Source organism: Xiphophorus maculatus, chromosome 2 (genome assembly GCF_002775205.1).
Source record: "Xiphophorus maculatus strain JP 163 A chromosome 2, X_maculatus-5.0-male, whole genome shotgun sequence".
Lineage (NCBI taxonomy): Eukaryota > Metazoa > Chordata > Actinopteri > Cyprinodontiformes > Poeciliidae > Xiphophorus > Xiphophorus maculatus.
In genome coordinates, this window is record NC_036444.1 from 25,436,328 (window position 1) to 25,458,820 (window position 22,493).

The following is a 22,493-nucleotide window of genomic DNA, read 5'->3' on the forward strand; positions in this document are numbered from 1 at the left end:
GTTTTCTGTCACTCATTTATTTTCACCTATTCAGTTCTCACACTGACTCCCCTTCTTTCTGTGCTTCTTGACCGCTGAGTGAGTGTCTGTGCATAAACACCTGCCGACGAACGCTATACAGCTTGGCCAACTGCCTGCCGTTTCCACAAAAAAAGTGGAGATAAACCTTTTTTTCAGTGTTTTCCCGCCACATTATTAATTGAAACTATGTGTGATTGGTCAGATGTGGAGCACACGCTTGACATGAGGGCAGTGGACCGACCGAGGGAAAAAAACTCTCCGCTGTAGCACTGGCAGAAGAGCAAAACGCGCAAGGAGAGGGAGAAGGGGGGGAGAGACAGCGAGGCACCGCAGGACAAAAAAAAACGATGTGGGGAAAAACTATCGGCTCTGGCACTTGCAGAGCACAAGCACAACGACAGGGAGGCGGAGAGACAGCGATATACTGTAGAAAAAAACCCGGCTCCCAAATAGGATCCTAAAACGGCTCCCATTGTGGAGCCGGTTCCAATCGTTCACTTCAAAGAGCCGGCTCTTAGAGCCGGATCGTTCGCGACCGACACATCACTATTCTCTATGGCAGCAGAGGGAACGCGAGTCAGCACCAGGCTCCCAGCACATGTTCAAGGCGGTGTGCATGTTAGCATTGTGAATGAAGCCCAAAAAGTTTCATTTTGGTTTCATCTGACAGCAAGACCCCAAGGCAAACACTGCATGGGGCTTTTGAAGTATTTCTTTTAAAGCTGCAGCATGTAACTTTTATAGAAAAAAAAAATATTGTTTTCTATTTGTTGAAACTTCCATCATGTTATGACAGTTTATAATCTGTGAAGAAAACAGAGCCCCTCTACTTTCGCCCAGTGCGAACTAGAAAAAGCCAATCAGAGGAGGGTCTTAGCGCTGTCAGTCACTCTCCATGTGGTGCTGCTCATCCCCTTGTATTTCCTTCCCCCAATTCTCTCTGCTGCACTGTAGTTAGCAGTAGTGAATGCAAGCCTAGTTAGCACAGCAACTGATAACAGCAGATAAATGGTTCTCATGTAACGGTACGTTGTTTCTCCACCATTGGCACATTTAGCAGCGAATACACGAGGATTACTGACAGTGCCAAGACCCGCCTCCTGGCTCTGATTGGTTGCAGCTGGTCACCAATAGACGCACTGGTAGGAGGTCGATCTTTTCATGGATTGTGTGCCTCATTCAAAAATACGTAAGAAACATTTGATTTTATAAATGTAATATTCTGCAGCATTAACAATGACTTTCTTTAAGTCCTTTTTCCATAAGGACTATATTTGTAGAGTGCAGAACATACATAAAAGCTCATATTCAAACGTAAGACATGTGGCATAAATTCTTTAATTCAGCCATTAGAAAGGCAGCAGTATATAAACACAGAGTCAGTTATGAGTTATTGGATGTGCAATGAGGAACTTTGGCTCCTGCTGATTAAATATAAAATAAGAAAACAAAATTATAGAATACATGTCAAATTTGACATATTCTAATGTAGCCTTGGCATGTAACCTCTCTCTAGGCCGTCTCTAAGTATGTTCGGAAAACAAGAAGCTTTTTTTTTTTGGTTTGTTTTACTGCTTGAAAATTCAAAGCACATGTTGCCAGGAGAACGGGACAAAAAAAAAAGACCTCTCAAGTGTCTGATGAAATTGAACCTCCATCTATTCTTGGTTTTATGATGGAAACACAACTAAGAAAACAAAGTGGAAAAGAAAATCCAAATGTGTTCCATGTAGCCAGGGTACATGTATTTATTTATTTTTTTGTTTGTTATCTTTCACAGCCTGATTCAGAACGACGCTCTGCTATTAATTTTTTTTTCCTTTTAAAAGAATTTTGAGCATGTTTACAGGTTGACATACTGAAGAACAATATATCTGTGTTTTCCCCAGTTGAGGTAGAACTTTAGTTCCTTCTTTATCTTATGTTAATTTTTTTTATTTCTGCTACAGAGAAGCCATTTTTCATATACACTGTGTGACACAAATCTGGATTCACAATCTAGCCTTTCTGTAAGGCCATCCATAAATTCACTGAAATAAATGGCTGCATGTTCGATGTACATGTTGACTTGAACTACGGACGCCGTGACTGCGATGCTATTGTCCCGCTGGCTTCCAGCAGGAAATCTCATCTCAAGGCTGTGGGAGCAAAACATGACAGTGGGAGGATTACGATGAACTTTTTGATGATAGCACGCTCTCTGCCTTGTTTTCCTTGGAAAGGAAACGTGTCTTAGTGTTTTATGATCCTCTTACAGTCCCTTTACATAGGCGCAATAGTTACTGTGTCAACAAACAGGGGGACAGGACCGATCTGGTTAATATGCACTGAACTGCCGCAGTGGGAATTTGTCTTGGCCAACGAGGAAGAGAGAGAGTTGTGAAACTGCTCGCCATCAGATTCCCTCTCGCACAGATCGCCTGCCAAGATTTCACCTTGACAAGTTCTCACCTGACGGCTCAGCTGAAATCCTTTCTTGTCTAACCCGAGAAATCATTAAGATTTCCCCTTTCGACACCAAGGTACGCTCCCTTTGGGGAGCGAAATAGCAACTGAAAACCGTTGACACCATCTGATTCATCCTCAGACTCGCACGGCTGGTTTATGATCACAATCTGCAGGGTTTTTTTTTTTTTCAATATTAGCATAGTTGAAACCTAATTTATTGTCATGTGGCCCACTCTGTTGACTCAGAGAGGAAAAAAAGCAGCAGTACTGAACAACACATGTCTGACTGCAATGGGCTTAAGGGGGCAAGAAAGAGAAAGTGTCACCCACAGTGTTCTGCCCTTTAATTAGTTGTAAAATAGTTTTTTAGTGTTAATTTTGTGACAGTACATTGAGTCTTTTCTTTTGAAAGTCATGTCAGGGACGGGACAGGAAATCAGCCACTTCGTTTAGTTTTAGCGAAGAGGTGCATCAGCTTTTCTTTTGTGCCAACAGCATCACCGTCTGTAAGTTTTCATTCTATATTCTTGAGTAGATTTCATTTAATATGTTATTCGTTAAGGATGCGTGAAGCAAACGTGGAATTTGATAGCTGCACAGCGCTTCTGGGTTCATGTTGATTCGTTTTGGTTCATAGCTTTATAATATTCTGTGTTTAACTTTTTTCTAATGCTAATAAATTCAACACATTTTTTTTATTTTTTATTTATGTGCCACAGTTTACTCCATGTTACACGTGTACTTGGGTCACCAAAGTAAAGTGGAGGCAAAGAATCTACATCCTGACTCATTCAACGGCGTGCTGCTAAATTGTGTTAAGAAACACACAGGGAGAGCAGAACACACAGAATGAGAAACTGGGTGGACCGTTTTGGTTTCTGGTTTACGCCATCTTTAGCAAGTCGAGACTTGGTGAACTGATCTTACTTTCCACTACAAATGTGAGCAAAACTCCTTTGACATTCCGCTGTCAAAAAAAAAAAAACATTTTTCAATTTTTGTGTTTCCAATGAGCGCAATTAAAATCTCGCGCGAATAAGTTTGGTCACGCGATAAGTCATTAAAAGAGGCGCCATCGTCCTCGACCACTTCCTGTCGTCTTCTTTGTCGTGACGTCTGGTTGTTGATCACACGACTCGTGTGACGTGGAAAAAAAAGCGTAAGTATTGAATAAATATTTTCGCACCTAACATCTGACTGCATAAAAAGTTGGAATTTTATCTGTTTTTGTTTTTGTTTTCTAATTAGTGGTGTTTTAAATCCTTCAAGCTGGCCCCGGTGTTACATTTCCAGCTTGTTCCAACCAGCAGACAAAACAGATTCCTTTACGCCTCCATCGGTTCAACTGGCAGAAAATTGCGGTCGCAAAAAAATTTTGTCACATAAAATAAATGAGATGCACTTGTCGTTAGTTTAAGATGTATTAAATCTGCTGTTGTTGCAGAGGTAAAAATGTAATGTTTTGATTTTTAATCCTGTTGTCTTATGATAATAAGAAGAAGATTGTTTTGTTTTTTGGGGGTTCTTTTTGTCCTCGGCCAACAGTCTCCTATGAAAGGAGCCTAAGGCTGTTAATTTGGGCCTGAAGTTACAAAGCTGTCGTCGGCAAACTTCAGGTGATATTTTCTTTCACATACATTTCGGCAAAAAGTTTCTCTGCTGCTGAAAGATGCTTGGAAGTGATGCTGATTCATAAATCCAGAAATAAATTGCAATTGACAGGCACTGAAACCACAGAGAGCAGGTTTAATTTGCTATACTGCATGTCAGGCTCAAAGCAGTGTCAACCTGACAAATAAAAACCATGCGTGTTATTTAGAAAAGTTTCCTGAGCCCCACAAATCAGTAGCATTTTAATTTTTTTTTTTTTTGCATGGCTTTTTACCCAGGGTGCAACTAATATTTAAAGCTACAGTATGCATCTTTGTTACATATTTGACAAAACTGTCACAGATAATCTGTGAAAAGTGGAGGGACCTGAGTGGATGAGAAGGTGCATGCCAGAGTGATGGACAGCGCTAAGACCCGCCTCCTGGATCTGATTGGTTGTTTCTAAATAGGAGGAAGCAGAGGACTTCAAATTTTTTCCCCCCAGATCATCTGTCTCACACCATACTGTAACGACATAGTCTCACCAAGTATGTAAAAAATATATTTTTTATATAAAAGTTACATGCTGTAGCTTTAAATGACTATTTCTCTGCTTTTTAAGGAATCTGAAAGGCATTCAGTCAAACCTGTTCAATTATAAAGTAACTGGACAATTCAAATGCATATTGAGGTGTTCCACACCAAACGGTTTCGGATTCATTACTTTTTAAAATTTCATTTATAAAAACGCAGAAGCCAAACCATACCGTACCTTTTCACATCAAGACAACTTTAGATTGAGACAAGCGTAGATGATGACATGCAGCATCCAGACTTTCAATAGGCAGAAGAACGTATCCGTAAAAAGAGATAATAGAAACTGCCCAAGACTCATTTAAAAGCAGAAATGACTTTCATGCAACAGCTAACAAATTCTGACTTGTGGCTCCAGTGGATTTTTGCCTTTTCAGTCTCGAAGGCAAAACTGCAGCCTGCTCAGAGTCAGACGCACACTCGGACTTCACAGAGGTGGAGAGCACGTACGCAGGATGAGTCCTGGCTTGTAAAAATGTCTTAGCCGTCCTTCACGCCTGACACGCACCAGGCTTCTGGTAATCACATCATTTAAGGCAGCTTGTCAGTTTCACAGAGCCGATTCCCTGAACGGACCAGCACAGTACACACTCTGTCTGGTTTGAATAAGATTATTCAGTGTTTGAGAAACAAGGAGATAAATCATGCATTCCTTTCTGCAGCTATCATCAGCATCACTCAGTAATGCGCTTTCCCATAGTCTAAATCCCCCCAAAGCTTCCCTACTAATTCATAAAACGATGTTTGAAGTAGATAGATTTTGGTCTCGATGGGGATGTTAGCATCGGTTTTGTCAGTCATGAGGTTTTCTTTATTCTTTATGTCCAGATTCCAAATTTTATTCACTAGACACGGCTTTGGAATTTGTCAGGATGTCTCAAAAAGGATATAAGGCCGCTGGTTCCACAAAAACCTCCTTTTGCACAGCGCAGTGAGATTTTTGCATTTCTAATTTGGTCCATGCAATAAAAAAAGCTGAAATGTCAGTCGTTTCCCAAATCCAAATTGTGTTTACAATTTGCGGCAGTTTAGACTCAGTTCAGATATTTGCACTTTTTTTTTTGCACCAAAGAAAAAGAGAAAAGCATTGAAAAAATATTTTTATAAAATGCTGTAATTGTTCAGTTTAAAGTAATTCAGTTTAGGCTTCATCAGGCTGATGTTTTAGATTTAACTCGAAGTAACAGTAACAACGTTCATTAAGTCGAAGTGAAATAACATAACATCATTAGACAACCATGATGTATAACAATAACACGTTCCAACCAGCTGTGTTTTCATCCACCATATAACTGCTCAATTTGACATTTTGAACGTAAATTAGCTTAATGGAAACTTGTTTTCTGCTGAAAAGTTGTGTTGAGGTATTTTTTTTTTGACCATATTGAAATAGTTATAATTAGCAAAATTGCAAAGGAAACACTTTATGAGCCAAATGACCAACAACTAGCTGTTACTGGCTCTTACTACAGAGAATTAGACTACAGGAAATAGTTGAAGGACGATGACGCGGCGTGATTTTTAAATTACTTTAATTGCCTTCATTTAATGGAAACACCGCAATTGCACATTTTGCACTCGCTTGAAATGGAAAGCGGTGCACTCCTTGTTGACTAGATGTACTAATAAGTAACAGAGAACTTGTTTGAGGAGGAACTGTCAGATATTATTTTTTTTCTTTCTTTTGACCACCCACTAACACAGTAGTGCCCTGGGCTAAAGGCCAAGCATTGTATAAAAATCTGTAACTGGGTTAAACTCGATGCCCTGTGAAGACAGATGTTGGAGCTGCTCTGAAGAATCTGATGTCCCCAACTGTAAACAATCAAAACAGGATAAAAAAAAAAAAAAAAACACACTTCAATGTTTTCTGCACTTTGCATCAGTGTGTCTTTTGTTCCTTAACAAGTTGAGGAAACAAATCACCACTTCTGTTAATAATGACAGTCTGCATTCGCTTTTAGCGCAGCAACAGTTGTTGTTCATTAATCAAAAGCAATCCGTAACCATTTGAGTCTATTAAACATTAGAAAACAGCGTGAAGAGCCAGCAGCTCTTCCAAAGTTCCCACAGTGACTTGTAGATCATCACCCCCAACCCAGACATATTTCACTCGCTGTGACAGAAAACAGAACGAAGCCAGAACATCTTGTCTGAGAAACTACACTCTGCAGAGTTTTTCTTCCCGAGTGTTCCAAAGCAATAATGTTTTTAAATTGTTTAAGTCAAATTGTTGCTGGCCCTGAGAAAATAATGGCAACGACTTCAAAATCGTCTCCCAGACCTTCCATCAACCTCCCACTCTCAGTCTAACAACAGATCTGTCATCTGGGGTCTGGTGCTGCTCTGAATCTCCATAACTGCCCTGATTTCCGGCACTAATCTTTCCATCCACACAGATCATAAAGGACTGTGCCTATTGCCAAGACGATAACTCAAATCTAGTAATAGTAAATTCCCAATACTATTAAACAAGTAATCTACAGCTTTACATGAGTAGAGTAGTACTTTAACATGTAGCCCTACACCATCTTCCTTCGTCTCATATGTGAAAGGAAAACACCCACCGGGTCATCTGATACACTTTGGTACATGAGTTCAAGAGGCGATCGCGCTGGTTTTACATTTCAGACAGGAGAGAACCCAACAAAGCTTCACACCATGCAGATATCGCTGGCAAACAGCAGAGATGTCTGACTTTTTCCTTGCATCTGTTTATTAGTGTCATCAGACAGTGGGCTTTCTCTTCCCCAACATCTAGAAAAAAATTGTTTGCCGTCCTTACATTTCATTATTTTATTTTTCTTATTTTCTGTTTTTTTTTTTTTTTTTTTGGGCTCAAAATTATGTTACAAATTGAAAAGGAAGTTGAAACAACCAGACACTGGATGAGGATGAGAATGAAAAAGATTCAGTCAATCAAACTTCTGCAGGACTTTTAACTCAACATGCTTTACAGTGTTGCTCTTCTTTTTAGAGTAATGGAGTCGAAACAAGCTTGATACTTGATCAGTGATCAAATGATCAGCCAATGTAAGAGACTGATGAGAGAGACGACCAATCAGATCTTATGGCAACTCAGCTCTGCAGGAGCACCCCATTGGATTCATTTTTGCATTGACTGGTCATTAGCGTGGCATTGATGTGTCAAGGTTTGTAAGCAGCCTGTCGTGTCCAGTCACTCTTCTACAGTCCTAGTAGAAGGTCAATGATCTGGCTTGGCAATTTCCAGTTTTGCGATAACTATGCGAGGCATGTTTTAGTTACCGGTACCAAGGTGTACCAAGGTTTTAAAAACTTAGGGTTCCACAAACACTAACATTTTCAATCTCCCAAAGGTTTGGAGTTCTTTTTTTTTTTTACCCCTCCAGGGGGTCTTTTGTGGGCTCTAGTGTCCCTCATATGACAGTGGGCTGACAGGAAACGGGGAAGACATGCGGCAAATATCCTCAGGTCCGGGAGTTGAACCCGCGACGGCCGCGTCGAGGACTCAAGGCCTCCAAATGTGGGTCGCGCTAACCGCTACGCCACCACGGCACGCCCGGTTTGGAGTTCTTTTAATGAGATGCCAGAGTACAGTTGCATGTGGGACAGAGCAAGGCCTGAGCCTTACCCTTCAGTCTACTCTGTTGTCCACTCGACTACATCGTCGCTGATTTTATCATCTGTACCCTTCGCACTACGATGTGTTGGTACTCTCTCTGGACGGTCACATGGACAGATTTTCGACCTGTGTGCACGATGATACCCTCATTCAGAGGGTGGCGCCAATCACATAACGGATACTATAAGTCATGGGTCAGACCATGAGTAGGAGATTAACAACAACAAAGCTTTATTTTGAAGGAATTGAGTGAAGAGCTTCATTTTGAATCAATTAGGACGATGTAACTGCATTGATATCCAGGTGAGAAATCCCTTGACCCTTTCTTGTTGTCTCTTTTCTTCTAAGTTTTCTCAGAATAACCAGAGTACAAATCATCCCATTGTCGGTGCAGTGTCAGCTGAATGTCACTGACTGAAGTGTGATCGTTCACCAGAACTGAAAATAACAGGGGGGCCTTCTTACCCATGAGGTCCAAGTGGCTTGGCTTTTGATTTGCCCCTCCCACACTTCTGCACACTGTGGTGAACTGACTGGAGGAAGTCTCAAATACTTTTGCGTCTTGCACATGGTTACAGATATTTCTGGTTGCAACAAACGAAAGGAGCACCAGCCATCAGTCCTGTTGAGGTAATGCTGTTTTCAGACGGAAGTTGGCAAACTGTGAGTGGTATGTCAATTAACCAGCTGGCTGCAGGCTCTTGGTTCACCTCCAGGGTTCTTTTTTTGTTGCTTTTTATAGAGCTAAACAAAAGAGGTGAAATACTGTACTCTAATGTACTTCATATTTAGTGCATTGTATTTTTAGTCAGCATTTTTGCTTAATTCTACATATTATATAACTAAAGAACTCTCGCATAAAAATTTGTTCCAACTATAATGATTGCTGCTGTTCTGTTTTGAATAAAACCTATCAGATTATTTTAGACTTTTCTTGTACATTTTTGCATAAACACCTTAAAACCATTTGTATTCAAGGTTATGATAGCTTGAGTATTTCACACAGAGCCATGGGAGTTACAGATGTGTCGGCAGAAGTCTCTGGTTGTATTGCTGTGTGAAATCAAAAGTCTCCTCAAAATCAAACTGTTGTTTTTCCAGCACAATAAAACCAGTCTTAAGGTTTTGATTCCAGTAGAAGGACATATGACACTCGATCGAGTGGCGGAGATGGATCTAATTATCCACAGGGCGAAAAAAAAAAAACAACACAAAACAAAAAACATGAGGGTTATACTTTAGTTGGTTTAGAGACGGGAGTAGTGAGAAAAATCTGATTAATTAACACTCCTCCCTAGCATGACCTCTTTTATTGTTGCTTCACAACAAGAGAACAACAGGAATTGCCAGTGTCCTGGGGTCATTTATTGGCTCCAGACTTGGCTCCAGGACCATAAATCATCTCTGATGTTCACTGAGATAATTAACCAGGAATGGGGAAGGAAGGAGCCTGACTCGGATGGGACACGCTTAAAGTCATGGGGATCCAGCTGAAGGGACTAGACTTTTAAACCCACGGCACCGAGACCCTCCAGCTCCCGCTGTGCCGTTTCGTGCCGTTATACTAATCTGATTAGCGATGTAGCAAATTCGCTCACATATGATTAGCAGTAGGTGCGACTCGAGCACATCATTGCTGCATTTGCTGCGGTGCCCAGCCGTCTGCATGCTTCCAGAAAGGTGTGGCCGCATAGATCCAATGACGCAGCGCTCCATGTTTCTCCTTCTCTTCCCTCCTTGGCCCTTTTGATTTGCACATCCAAAGCAAGCATGTACATTTCCCGCTGCGTAGTATGAGTGATGTTTTCTTCAAAGATCCTGATGTTGAGTTTTTTTTTTTCTTAGCAGGCCAGGGGGCCGCCACAAAAAAGAAGAGGTAAACTGAACCCCGGATTGCGTGAGCAGCAGAGTTTGACGATTTACAGTTTTTTAAGAGTCTGGCCATTTGTGCTTTTGAATCACTGCTGTGTAATACTATAAGTCTAATAAGCAATATTAGCTTGTTCAGAAGTCAGGATATCTACTAGTGCAGAGCTTGCAGTCAGCTGCCTTTACACGTCAGCTGCTCGTACTCTCATAGCGCTGCTTTAGGAAGAGTGACAACTTTAGTGTTTAAACCGTTGACTTCGCAAACAGCTGAATTTGGTTTCCTGTTAAGGAGGAAAAAAGCAAACCACTCTTTCTAACCAGACACATGTTGGAGAAATATCAAGTCATTTCCAGAACTTTCTTTTGCCTCTCACCAAACCAAAGCCGTTTTGAAGCTTCTTAAAGCCCAGACAGTCCCTCCAGGGTTTCGTAATTGTTTTCTGATTTCTTTGCAAACAAAATCACAGATTTTGTGGCACTACATTAGCAATATCTGCAAGGGATTTTACAATGTTGTTCCCCCCCAATAACCCATACCAAAGTGTAAAAAAGAATGCTCCTCCACTCTCGTGGAGAACAGAATGATACAGATTTGCGTATGACATCAAACTTTTTCTTACCCGCCACATCGATCACGGACTGAGTCAGCAGTCTAGTAAAAGTAAGAGCTACTGTCACCTGCAGACAGGAGTAGCACCGACATAAACTCATTGTTTTTGACCATTTTTATGAAAAAATTCGCAACAATCTCACAATTACCCAGTAAAGCACACAAAAAGGAATCCAAATGCCCAGGTAGGACATAAAAAAATACAACCTAAATGAAGATTTTAATTTTTTTATTATTATTACCATTCTCCATTAGACACATTTCAATAACAGTTGTTTGAACCACCGTTTTAAATTAAAAACCAAAATGATTTGGTTGAATTTGACACTGAAACAAAGTAGTTAAAGTTGTTGGAATGTAACCGTGATTGCTATCATGCTTGAGTTGAATTTTAGTCATTCTAATGGCTGATATTGAAAACCGTCAAAACACATTTTTATTGTGCTTTAAAAAAAAAAAACTGTTTTGAGAAACTCTGTTTGTATGTAAACTCACTCTGCCAGTCCAATTTGTACCACCTATGAGCGACATAGCCTGAGCACGTCAAACATTTGATCCACAAAAATCTTTTTTAATGAATTTGAATCAAGTGTAAGTTTTTAACTCATCCCTATTGTCTGCTAGGTAATGTTTCCTAATATCCATACACCTACAATTGACTGATTTCATATGTAAGCCCAGTTTGTTATGATCCATGCAAAAGCTGGTGTCCCTGTCTAAAACACTGATAATGGTGGCATGAGTCTAAAGGCGTGCCGTAACTGAAACTGAAGATGCACATCCATAATAGAAAGATATAGATACACGTTTCAGATTTTATTTATACGGTGTTCTTTGAAAGGATTCGAGCAGAAAGACCCTTTGTTTTATGCCACAATGTGGGTTTTTTTCTGATGGAGGAAATATTTACTTTTCAACAGCAACAACTTAGACATTTCTGTTAAGATTTATGGTAACAAAAATGTATATAGAAAATGTTAATATATTAGTTAAGTGATACTGGCCCCAATGTCAAACAAATATGGGACAGAAACATGGATGATCTGTAAATCGATCTATAGATCAATAGTTTTATTGCGTCAGTTCTCAAACAAATCCACACCAGACAAATTCAAAGAGTCATGGAGCCACTTTCGGTAAAATCAAAGCACATGGTGTTAATGTGAGCAAAAAGAAAGAAAGCAATAAAATAAAAGCTCCTTAAACACAAAACGCAGTGATAAGTTAAGGATAATTACTGTTAGGGTTTCCTTTTGTGAAATGTTATTCTTCTCAGCATCAAGCCGACGTTATCTAGACCCCTCGTCTGAAAATATGTCAGTTGTTCTGACGACAGATCATGAGCTGGAGGACAGTAAAGGTGGGCTGGATTCACCCAAACGGGACGTTTTGAGTTTTCACGGCCGTAGGAGTTGCCCTGCGTGGGAGCGGAGCGTTCGATGAGGATGTACGATTTTATTTATTTTTTTCCTCAATGTGGTTGGCGAGGGGCTGTAAAACACATACTGATGGGGCAACGAAGACTGACATAAAAACAAAACAGTCTCATTACGCCGAGGGGTGAAGCTGAACAGCCTGCATCACTTAAAGCACTGAGCTGAGTGATTACTGTTTCATTCTGGTTCACAATTTCAGGTGTCCTATGTAAACTGAGGAACATCATTTACCCGAGACTTTCCAAATCCTGAAACTTACGTAGATAGTTTGAATATGTGTGAAGTCTGTTTTGATACACAAGAATGCAGCTCTTTTTTAAAAATAAATAAAATAAAATAAAAATCTAAGAAAGGGAAGAAAATATGTCAGACGCTAGAGAAGCAAGCAGTACAGTGGTCCATGCATGCTGTAGTAATTTGATTTTCTCCTCAGAAATCAAAACAGTGAAAGAGATTTGGCTTATTTTTTAAAAAGAAAAATTACATTAAGACACAGGATGGTTTTCTTTTTTTCAGAAAAAAAAGTGGATGAGGAGAAATTAACGTCTGCAACTTCATTAAAACACGGTTTTAAGACTTTTTACTATTTTAAAATTGTAGCATTCATATGCGCCGTATTCATGACCTCTCATTCACACATTGCCTCCACCCCCATCAACATAATTAAACTCCCGAGATAGATTTATCTTATTTTATTTTATCTTTTAAAATCCGGCCACCCATCTGTCTGAAAACCTTTTGCTGGCGGCTCCGGGCCCCACAGACGTGATATGTCTTTGCAAGCCGTTCACAACCCAAAAACATAACTAAATAAATAAATAATTTAAAAAAATCCCAGTCTGGCCGCAGGCTTCAGGAAACTGGCGCTCCCTACTGGTGCCAAATGTTCTGTGAAGGTGTGAAGTGGTCCCGTCCCAGGCACCTGTGGAAACGCGGGCCGAAAGCACATAAATAACAGGACTTGGATTTGGACTTAGATTACCATCCACAGACCTGAGAACAGTAGGAGTCCGGGCATCATTTCATGAGAGACTTGACATATAAGTCTAGTAAATGTGTTTACTGTATACTAAGGTTGATGGAGATTGATGGATTGTTTCCCCAGGCCTTTATGGGCGCATAAATCCCGGATGAAAGGTGTCCGTCCGTCCGCTCTCACACAGATAACGCAAATCATAAAGTGAGAGCTGGAACGTAACACCAGCAGCAGGGATTCCTTCACAACACTTTCCCTCATCCCCTTTCTGCACTCACACAGTACGCTCCTCTCTGCCTGCAGCAACGAGCTCGACGTCCTTTAAAATAGTTTTTTTTTTTCAAACAAACAAACAAAAAAACAAGAAAAGAAAAGAAGAAAATCTGGTTAATGGGATTTAGTGCGCGCGGCCTGGCAGCCGAAAGTCTGGTTTTAGTTTGACTTCCAGTGGGAATTTTTCAACTGCATTACTCCAGTAAACACGAGGCGCTGACGATGGAAAGTTTACGCAGTTTTTTTTTGTTTTTTTTTTGTTTTTTTAATAGATCTAAAACGTGAAAACAGATACAAGTTACATTAAACAGGGCGATTTATCTTCTTTGCCTGCACTTGAAAAAAGTGATCATATTTATTACTTTTCTTAAAATGCCTTTGACATAATAATAATAATAATAATAATAATAATAATAATAATAATAATAATAATAATAATAATAATAATAATAATAATAAATACAAAGCTTGCGCATGTTTGAGTCCAGCCACAAACATGAAGGTGTCACCGCTTCTGTCGCCTGTCAACCCGTAACTCCTCCAACCCCCCCGGGGTAACAGAAGCGGGTTGAGGGAAACGCGGAGGCGCACCAACCCCGGGAGGAGAGAAAAGACGCATATTAGTTTCAGGTCTTCGCGTCCCTGTGTTTTGAACAAACAAACAAACAAACAAAAACACGCCTCAACAACGTATTATGTTTCAGACGTGTGAATTCAGGAGCAGGACTCTTGGGCAGGGTGGCGACCCGGGGCGCAAATAGTACTTAGATGTTTCCGACTGGCGCAAATAAACTGACAGGGATCATTCCGGTCTACAAGTGAAACGGGAAGAGAGTTTAGTCTGCATGCTTAGAGGAAAAACCAAGTAAATAAACGAGGTTTGCCACTTTGCCTCCACATGACAGCCCAGCAGCCTAATGAGACTTCTGTTAAAGTCAACCAAGGCGGTTTGATCCCTTCCTCGGCTTTATCCCGTCCACTCAGCGAGCCAGTCAGCTCACTCTGATTGAAGTGAACTGTTTCAGAATCCGGTGAGGGGAAAGGAAACGTGTTCAAAGGAGAACGGCATTCTTGCAACCGGATCGTATGCCGTTTATATCCGCCGCTACGTGAATTGCTTATTTCCTCCATGCAGCTTCTTGCAGCCACACACACTCCCTCCATATGAAAAAAAAAAACAAACAAAACAAAAGTACAAATCAACTTACTTTTGACTTCTTCATATGGAACGGCAAGAGGTAAATCCAGTGTGCGCGAAAGCCTATTTTATTTTACTTCTACGATGAGGAAAGGGGTTTTCATCATCCTTTGTGCACATATCCAATGCCTAAGTCAGAGGTATCCAAACAGAGGAGAAAAAAAAGCCCCGAGGAAAGTGACCACGGCGAAATAATAATAATAATAAAATCTAATTCAATGTTTGCACCCCGTATGCTCGCGTAATGTGAAGCACACACAGCCCGCTCGTTCTAGGCTACAACATAGATCTAGATACTGAGAGGAGCAGCGCGCAACAGCACGGAAGAGGGAGGGAGTTCAGCCTTTATGATGCGTAAAATCAGCAAGAGCCGCCCTACGACGGGGCCGCCTTCACTTCTCCCGGCTGCCAGTGGCAAACAGATGGCAGACGGACAAACAGGGTTGCTCAACGCAGATGGGTTTCTGCCGATGTCAAAATTCATTTTTTACAGGTGCGAGTAAATAACGACGCTGAAGTCATCGAGGACCGGAGGTCGGGCAAGCCAGATGGGCCGCGATTAGCGTGAATGGTGCGCAATGAATGACTCCGAGGATTAACGAGTCAAACTGTGTGTCACAGGCTTTCATACAAATCACGGCCTAAAGCATCCAGAAACTTCGTGTGACTCAAATAGCCAACTGTGAGCCTCCCATGCTGGTAACAGTTACCTTTACGTTCAAAGAGTTTCCCCCACAAACACAAGGAACAGCTCAGTATGTGAAACCTCGTTGCTACACACGGATTTATGCACTTCAAAGTTTTTACATCTACAAAACCTCGAGGTATTGAGAGCGCAGCATTGACTTTCTACGTTTAGGCTGATAAAAAAATATGTTATCGTCAAATTTATTTACAAAGCACTTTTAAAAACAGGTTTAAAAACTGCACCAAATGAGACGGTGGAAAGAGAAAAATAATATATATATATATATATATATATATATATATATATATATATATATATATATATATATATATATATATATATATATATATATATATATATATATATATATATCTGTCCAAAAGTATAAGGGCTCAAAATACCTCGAAGTCTCCAGGATCAGTCCACCAACCAAACTGATGTTGAACTGACTTCTTCCTCTAATGTAGAGGCATACCTCCAGTCACTTTTATTTTTTATTAACTTTTTTTTTGTAAATGATGTGCAACATTTTCTATTACGCCCTGCTCTTTTTGGAGTAGTGCTAGATATTTTAGAGGTTTTAATATTTTTGTAATACTCTGAATCCCAATGTTCATGCCACATATGATAAGAGTAATAATAATAATAATAATAATAATAATAATAATAATAATAACAATAAGTGGATAAAATAAACATAAGAACATCACAACAAAAGAGTTACGGTGTCAGGCCTCGATTAAATGCCAAAGAATAAAAAGGACAGCTGTTTAAAATAAAGATGTTTTTGAGAGCATGTTTACGGCCTGAGGAAAACTGCAGACCTGACAGTTGTCCAGGTGAGTCATTAATAACTTTTACAGGCAGATTAAGTCACAAGTGGCCATTACTAAGGAAGCTGTCTGTTTAGAAAAGCGCTGTCCCCTAAGCAAAGCATTTTATTAAAGAAGAGTTGAGAGGAAGGAAAAAATGTTGCACAGAATGGCGCACAAGAAACAATAGCTGTGCTTCCATCATGAAACTGTGTCGACACCATTTCGCAATTATGGTGTTTATATTCAAGAATAAATGCAATTAAAGTCACATATGTATTAGTTTATTTATGCAATAAGTCATTAAAAAATATTACGTGACCATGTGAGACAACAAGCATGTTTCTATTGCCGCTTTCTGAAATAAACCAAGTTTGATATCCTGGCGCCAAAACCTCTTAGTTTTGTCACGTCTGTACGTCACACACACACACACACGCACACACACACACACACACACACGTTCCTGGACATGAGCTGCAACTGTCACATTCTTCACTCCTGAACCAGAGATGTCAAAAGCATCTTGAGCCGAGGAGGGCTAAGAAAAGAACTCGATGTCGTCTGCTCAGATTGGAGCAAATTTTGCGTTTCATTGGGAAAGCAAAATACTAGAGTATAAAAGAATCGTGGAGAGGCACAGAATCCAAATTGTTTGAGGTTCAGTGTGAAGTTTCCACAGTCAGTGATGCATCAGGCTTTATCTACACGAGACTGTTCTTGTTCTAGTCTTAGTGTCTGGAAACTGACGATACTTTTGGATGTTGATTGAGGAAAAGTCCTACATTTAGATGGCACTGTGTGATTGTTTAGATGGGATTGCCAAGATGCCTTCAACTTGCTGCAGTTGCCATGCCATGGCACTAGATGGTGCTGTGATTTATGGACGTCATCGAAACGCACATGACTACATCTGACCACTTAGGTGTCCTAGCAGCAAAGTTGCAGGCAAAGTTGAATTTTGTTTCAAGCTAGACTTACTTTCTTTTACTATGTAGCGGTTGCTAACAGATATTTGTTTAATACTGCAGTAAGTATGGCAAGTCCCAGCTTTTACTGGAACTGGCCAGTGACGACTGGTCAGTGTACACATACTCGCCTAAATCTTTGAAAAAGTGGTTCAAAAGTTCAAGATTTTCTCTTAACCAGGGTAAATTCATTGAACGTCACATTAATAAGCTGATAGTTTTGCTTTTCCGACATAGAAAATACATGTCGGGTACTCATTTGACTGAAGTCCAAAGACGTCAGTGAAGACCTTTGGAGATTTTCAGATTCACATAAATTGGGAATATCTAATCCTTCCAAATCACTGCAGATTCCAAGATCATGAGTTGAAACCTTTACATGTCAGTGCAACTTATCTGGACAGTCAACCACTTGGCCAAGGTCTGGAAGCTGACCCAAACCGTCACTTTCAGAATAACACACCTCAAAATGTTTCTTGGACTAGACCATGCTGGCTGACATGTTTATTCTGTAACGACCTTCCCAATCCCTTGGCCTTGGCCTTCCTGAAAATCTTTGGACAATCCCATTGTAACCAATCGATTTAAAGGAACTCTACCAGTTTTGACAAGCACAGCGGCCAAACATCCAGCCAGAATTATGCCAGAAGCTCATTAACTTTATTCTACAAATGTTTATTCAACTTTGGAGAATTTGACCCATGTACAGTACAGACCAAACTTTTGGACACATCTCCTCATTGAATTCAATCAGAAAGTGTGTCCAAACGTTTGGTCTGTACTGTATGTGGGAAGCAGCAAATCGTGATCTAGCTTTTAGGGTGTCAAAGTAAATCAGCTGGTTCCTCCTTCATTGGTACAAACAAGATCTATGATTATGTGCAGTTTGCTTCACTGTACACAGCCACAGTAATTCCAGCACCTTTCAGTTCACAACCAGCAGGATGCTCGGTACTTTGTGGATCTTCCAGAACATTTGGACCAGTTTAATTTAATTCTTGTTCTGAAACACTCTTCAATGTGCGATGAGCAGCCTCTTGAAGCAAATAGTTCCTATAGCTGTCAGTAGAACTACTCCACCTGTGAACAGGTGTCTTGGCCCCCACCTGAAGGGTAAGCAGCTCCAGTTATCTCAGGTTTGAAGGGTGACTTCTCCAGATGACATGTTTCAGCTCCTACAGACGTTCTCTGAAGGGAAGGGACAATTTCAGATTCTCACACAACATGTCCGTGTATTTAAAATAATAATTGTTTATTAGCTACAATACATTATCTATGACATTTATATGTTAGATTTTTATACAGATTCTACCAAAAAAAAAAAAAAAGCTTTCAGGTGTTTGTCCCATAATGTCATCCCTTCTTGTGGTTGTGATTTTTTACAGTGTAGCACTGGGAGTTTAACAACATTAGCAGGTGATGCTCTGTTCACTCGGCCACTTCTGCAGCCAAAGAGCAAAACCGCAGAGGGTTGGTGTCCTTAGTAACCAACTTACTCCTGTTGAAACTATTTGTGGGGTTGACACTGATGGACCAAAGTGAATCCAAGGGCTACAATGAAAACTCTTCTACTACCAATAATAACAACAATAACAAGCTTTAAAAGGGTTGGACACAGGCGGCCAATCTGGACGAAGCCGTTACTGTGTAATCAATGATGTCAAATGTTGCAAATACCTGAAATAATGACAATCTGCTCTCAGGTTTGATCTTCTGCTGCAGTATTGACTTAATTTGTTTTCATTGTTCAGGCAAAGCCCATTCCGTGTCATCTCAAACAAAAGTCAAGTTGCGAAACAGATTTTTGCTCCAGCTAAATTGAAATGCCTGAAGAGATTTATTTAGAGCTGGTAGGAATTTGTGATGAATAACCGAGCAAATCCAGCACACATCTCCCCCTGTGGTCATGTTCAGAGCTCCTCAGAGAACCGGATTAGCCTGTTGCATTAAGTCGAGGTGTTACTGATGATTTTATAGTCTCTCGAATACCGGTGGTTTATAGTATTTACCTCCTTACAGATTTATGCTGTTTTTGCGAATCATCAACCACACCGATGAATCAGACAATGCTAACATGACCAAATATGAAAAGCAAAATAAAAAAGTTCTTAAATGGTGATATCATTAATTAAGGGGGGAAAAAAATCCATCTTACCCAATGCAGTCTTGTATGATAATATAATATAATATAATATAATATAATATAATATAATATAATATAATATAATATAATATAATATAATATAATATAATATAATATAATATAATATAATAATACCCTCTAAAATCATCTATATGGAGTCTTTGCAAGACGAAGTAAGCAAGAAGATCATAAATAAGTAAAGACAAATCCGAGAGGAATTTGATTAACACTTTATTTGACAGGCTGCACAGTGGCACAGTTGGTAGAGCTGTTGCCTTGCAGCAAGAAGGTCCTGGGTTCCATTCTTTCTGCATGTAGTTTGCATGTTCTCCCTGTGCATGGTGGGTTCTCTCCGGGTACTCCGGCTTCCTCCCATAGTCCAAAAACATGACAGTCAGGTTAATTGGTCTCTCTAAATTCTCCCTAGGTGTGTGTGTGTGTGTGAATGGTTGTGTGTCCTGTCTGTCTCTGTGTTGCCCTGCGACAGACTGGAGACCTGTCCAGGGTGAACCCCGGCTCTCGCCTGAAACATTCGCTGGAGATAGACACCAGCAGCCCTGCTGACCCCACTAGGGGACAAGGGTGTTAGAAAATGGATGGATGGATGGATGGATGGATGGATGGATGGATGGATTGACTTTATTTGACGGAGTGTGCATAACACTGTCATGTTTATGAATGTCATAAACATGACATAACAGCTGTTATGACGATGACGTTTTCATGAATGTTTATGACCTTTGCCATGAAGTGTCATTTGGTAAATAATGACACTTTTAATACAAAGTTGACAATTTTAATGGACTTTTAATGAAAGTCTGCATTAAAAGTGTCATTATTTACCAAATGAAACTCATGACAACAGTCATAGACAGTCATGACAACTCCTTCATCGTCATGATGGGTGTTATGTCATGTATATGATAGTGTAATGTCAGTCTTATGCAAATAAGATGTTACCAGAATTCGTGAACAGATGAATCACAGTAGCTGCGTTTCCAGTTACCATGTAATTGCTCAATTTGAGAATAATGCGTGCAAAACTTTGTCAATGTCCTGCTAATATCGGAAAAACATAATTCTGCATTTGCGGTGCAATTAAGCAATTAAGATCACACGTGAGTACGTTTTCTCACTTGATAAATCATTAATAACCATGCCACATCTTCACCCAACAAGTACTTCCTGTCGTCTTCTTCTTCATGGTTTGCACCAGTGGCAACATCCAGTTACCACGCAAAAAAAAGAGATTCCATTGCAGTTTTGCGAAATAAACCAATTTCGATATGTAACGTCATCGTCATCCTAGCACCAAACTTTTTTTTGTAATTTAAAATAAAAAAAGTTCTAAACTGCCAATTCTCTGTTAAGCAATTTTCTAAATGTCAAATTTCTCAGTTATAAGGTCAATGGAAACACAGCTAATGTTGGGCCAACATTCTGTGAGTTTAGTACAAAACATGATCCAAATCACAACAGTGAGTCCAACCATGAATAGCATCAATAAATCAATCAATAAAAAGAGGTTTGAATGGTTTTGAAGTCAAAGTCAGTTCTTAAATTCAATCAGAAAGCTTTGGAGCATGTGGCTGAATTAAAACCTTAATGTCCAGTACGGGGGGCTAAAACATTCCTCAGCAGTGAGGTAACAGACTAATTGGTAACTGTTGGAAAAGCCTGAAGGCAGTTATTCCTGCCACTAATATTAGACTCAAGAGGTAATTACTTTTTCACATAGGTCAGGTTGGCTTGCAAAGCTTTATCCCTCAATAAGTAAAGTCGTCTTTACCAGCAAAAACGAAAAAAGGTTTTTTTTTACTGGTTATCTATATGTGATATTAAGAGTATTTGATTATCTGAAACAGTTTGTGTAAAATAAAAGCAATATGTAAGTGACAAATACCTTTTCAGAGCATGACAAACATTTTTTTTTTATTATTGGTTTTGCTGCAGGGAGGAAATCGGATTAGCACTTACTTCTTTCCTGAATGACTACTGTCTTAATTGTGAAACAAAGCTCCTTCGTCTGCCGCTCACGTACAGCGGCTGTCTGGGCGCCATAATTTCATTATGTGCTTGTTCTACAAATCTCTCTGTGCAACGCTGCGGCCTCATGGATCAATGTAGCCCAGATTTTGCAAGTTGCTGGATTTCCTGTACTTACGCTGCGAGTCTCCTGTGGAATGTCTGGAGAATCAGGAGACTGTTTCAATTCACTCCAGCTACGTGGCCATGTTGACAAAGCAGATAAACACAATGGATATATAATGTACATACATATGTTTTAGTCTGTGTATGTTTTTGAATGAATGTGAGGCAGAAAAGTCGGAGGCCTTTCTTGGGTTGCCCTAAGAATAACGACGTTTGACAGATCAAGGCGCATTCTGGCCTTCCTTAACCGCAAGCTTCAGATGAAATTAGACTCTAGGAAAAATCCTATTTCTGTTATTTTCATCGTAGAATGTTCCCCACGTTGACATTCACTGTATTTTTCTTGGGATTGAACAGCTGGTTATGACCCAGCAGGTTTCTCTGAGGCAATGTTTTAGGTAGAGACATCAGATGGAAAAAAAAACAAAACAAAAAAACTTTAATGACTACATAAAGAGAGTAAAGGGGAAGTAAAGCACTGGCAAAGTTTGAAAACCAACACTGTTTTAACCCTGAATCAGTCAAACCGTTTTAGCTTTAGCTCTCTTGTTATATGTGAGCATTAGACTTGCAGGCACCATGTATTCAGCAGAAATGTTGATGGCCAGGGGAAATCGGAACCAGTTTAGACGGCCGGCCAGCTCTAGCAAAGAGTCCAAACTTCTTCCAATGACTGACGATGGAAGCCGCTGAGCTCACTGGATCCTTGAAGCAGCAGAAATGTTTCTGGCTCTTTCCCCCAGATTTGTTCCTCAAGACAATCCCGTCTCAGACATTTACAGACAATTCCTTTGATTTCATTGGTGGTGTTTGACCTCTGACCTGTTTAAAACCCACACAAAGTCCATCGCTCTGAGACTTGTGAACAATGAAAACAAGTGGGCAAAGATTTCTTCTTCTGTAAAGGGGCCAGGGTGTCACTATAAGCAGAGAACACAGTTGATCAAAATAGCAGAAGACATTGACGTGTGAAGATGTCTGAGCAGATAGAATGACTGACATGAACGCTAAAAGAAACTCAAGAAAATAATAGCAAAGAAACTTATCAATAAATGCCTAAATTATAATATGTCCAGCTGCACAAGCAATTTTTTTTTCACAACTAAAGGGAG

At 39.9% G+C, this 22,493-nt stretch overlaps 1 protein-coding gene across 1 annotated transcript in view; it reads right to left on the bottom strand.

Annotated features, from left to right (window-relative positions):
* The window catches only part of LOC102217478 (kit ligand-like), a 47,541-nt gene extending 32,613 nt beyond the window's left edge, over positions 1-14,928 (bottom strand). Inside the window, exon 1 of the mRNA XM_005814824.2 lies at positions 14,630-14,928. Coding sequence (XP_005814881.1) covers positions 14,630-14,644 — 15 coding nt within the window. The 5' untranslated portion in view covers positions 14,645-14,928. The remainder of the gene's footprint in view (positions 1-14,629) is intronic.
* Positions 14,929-22,493: the final 7,565 nt, after the last annotated feature.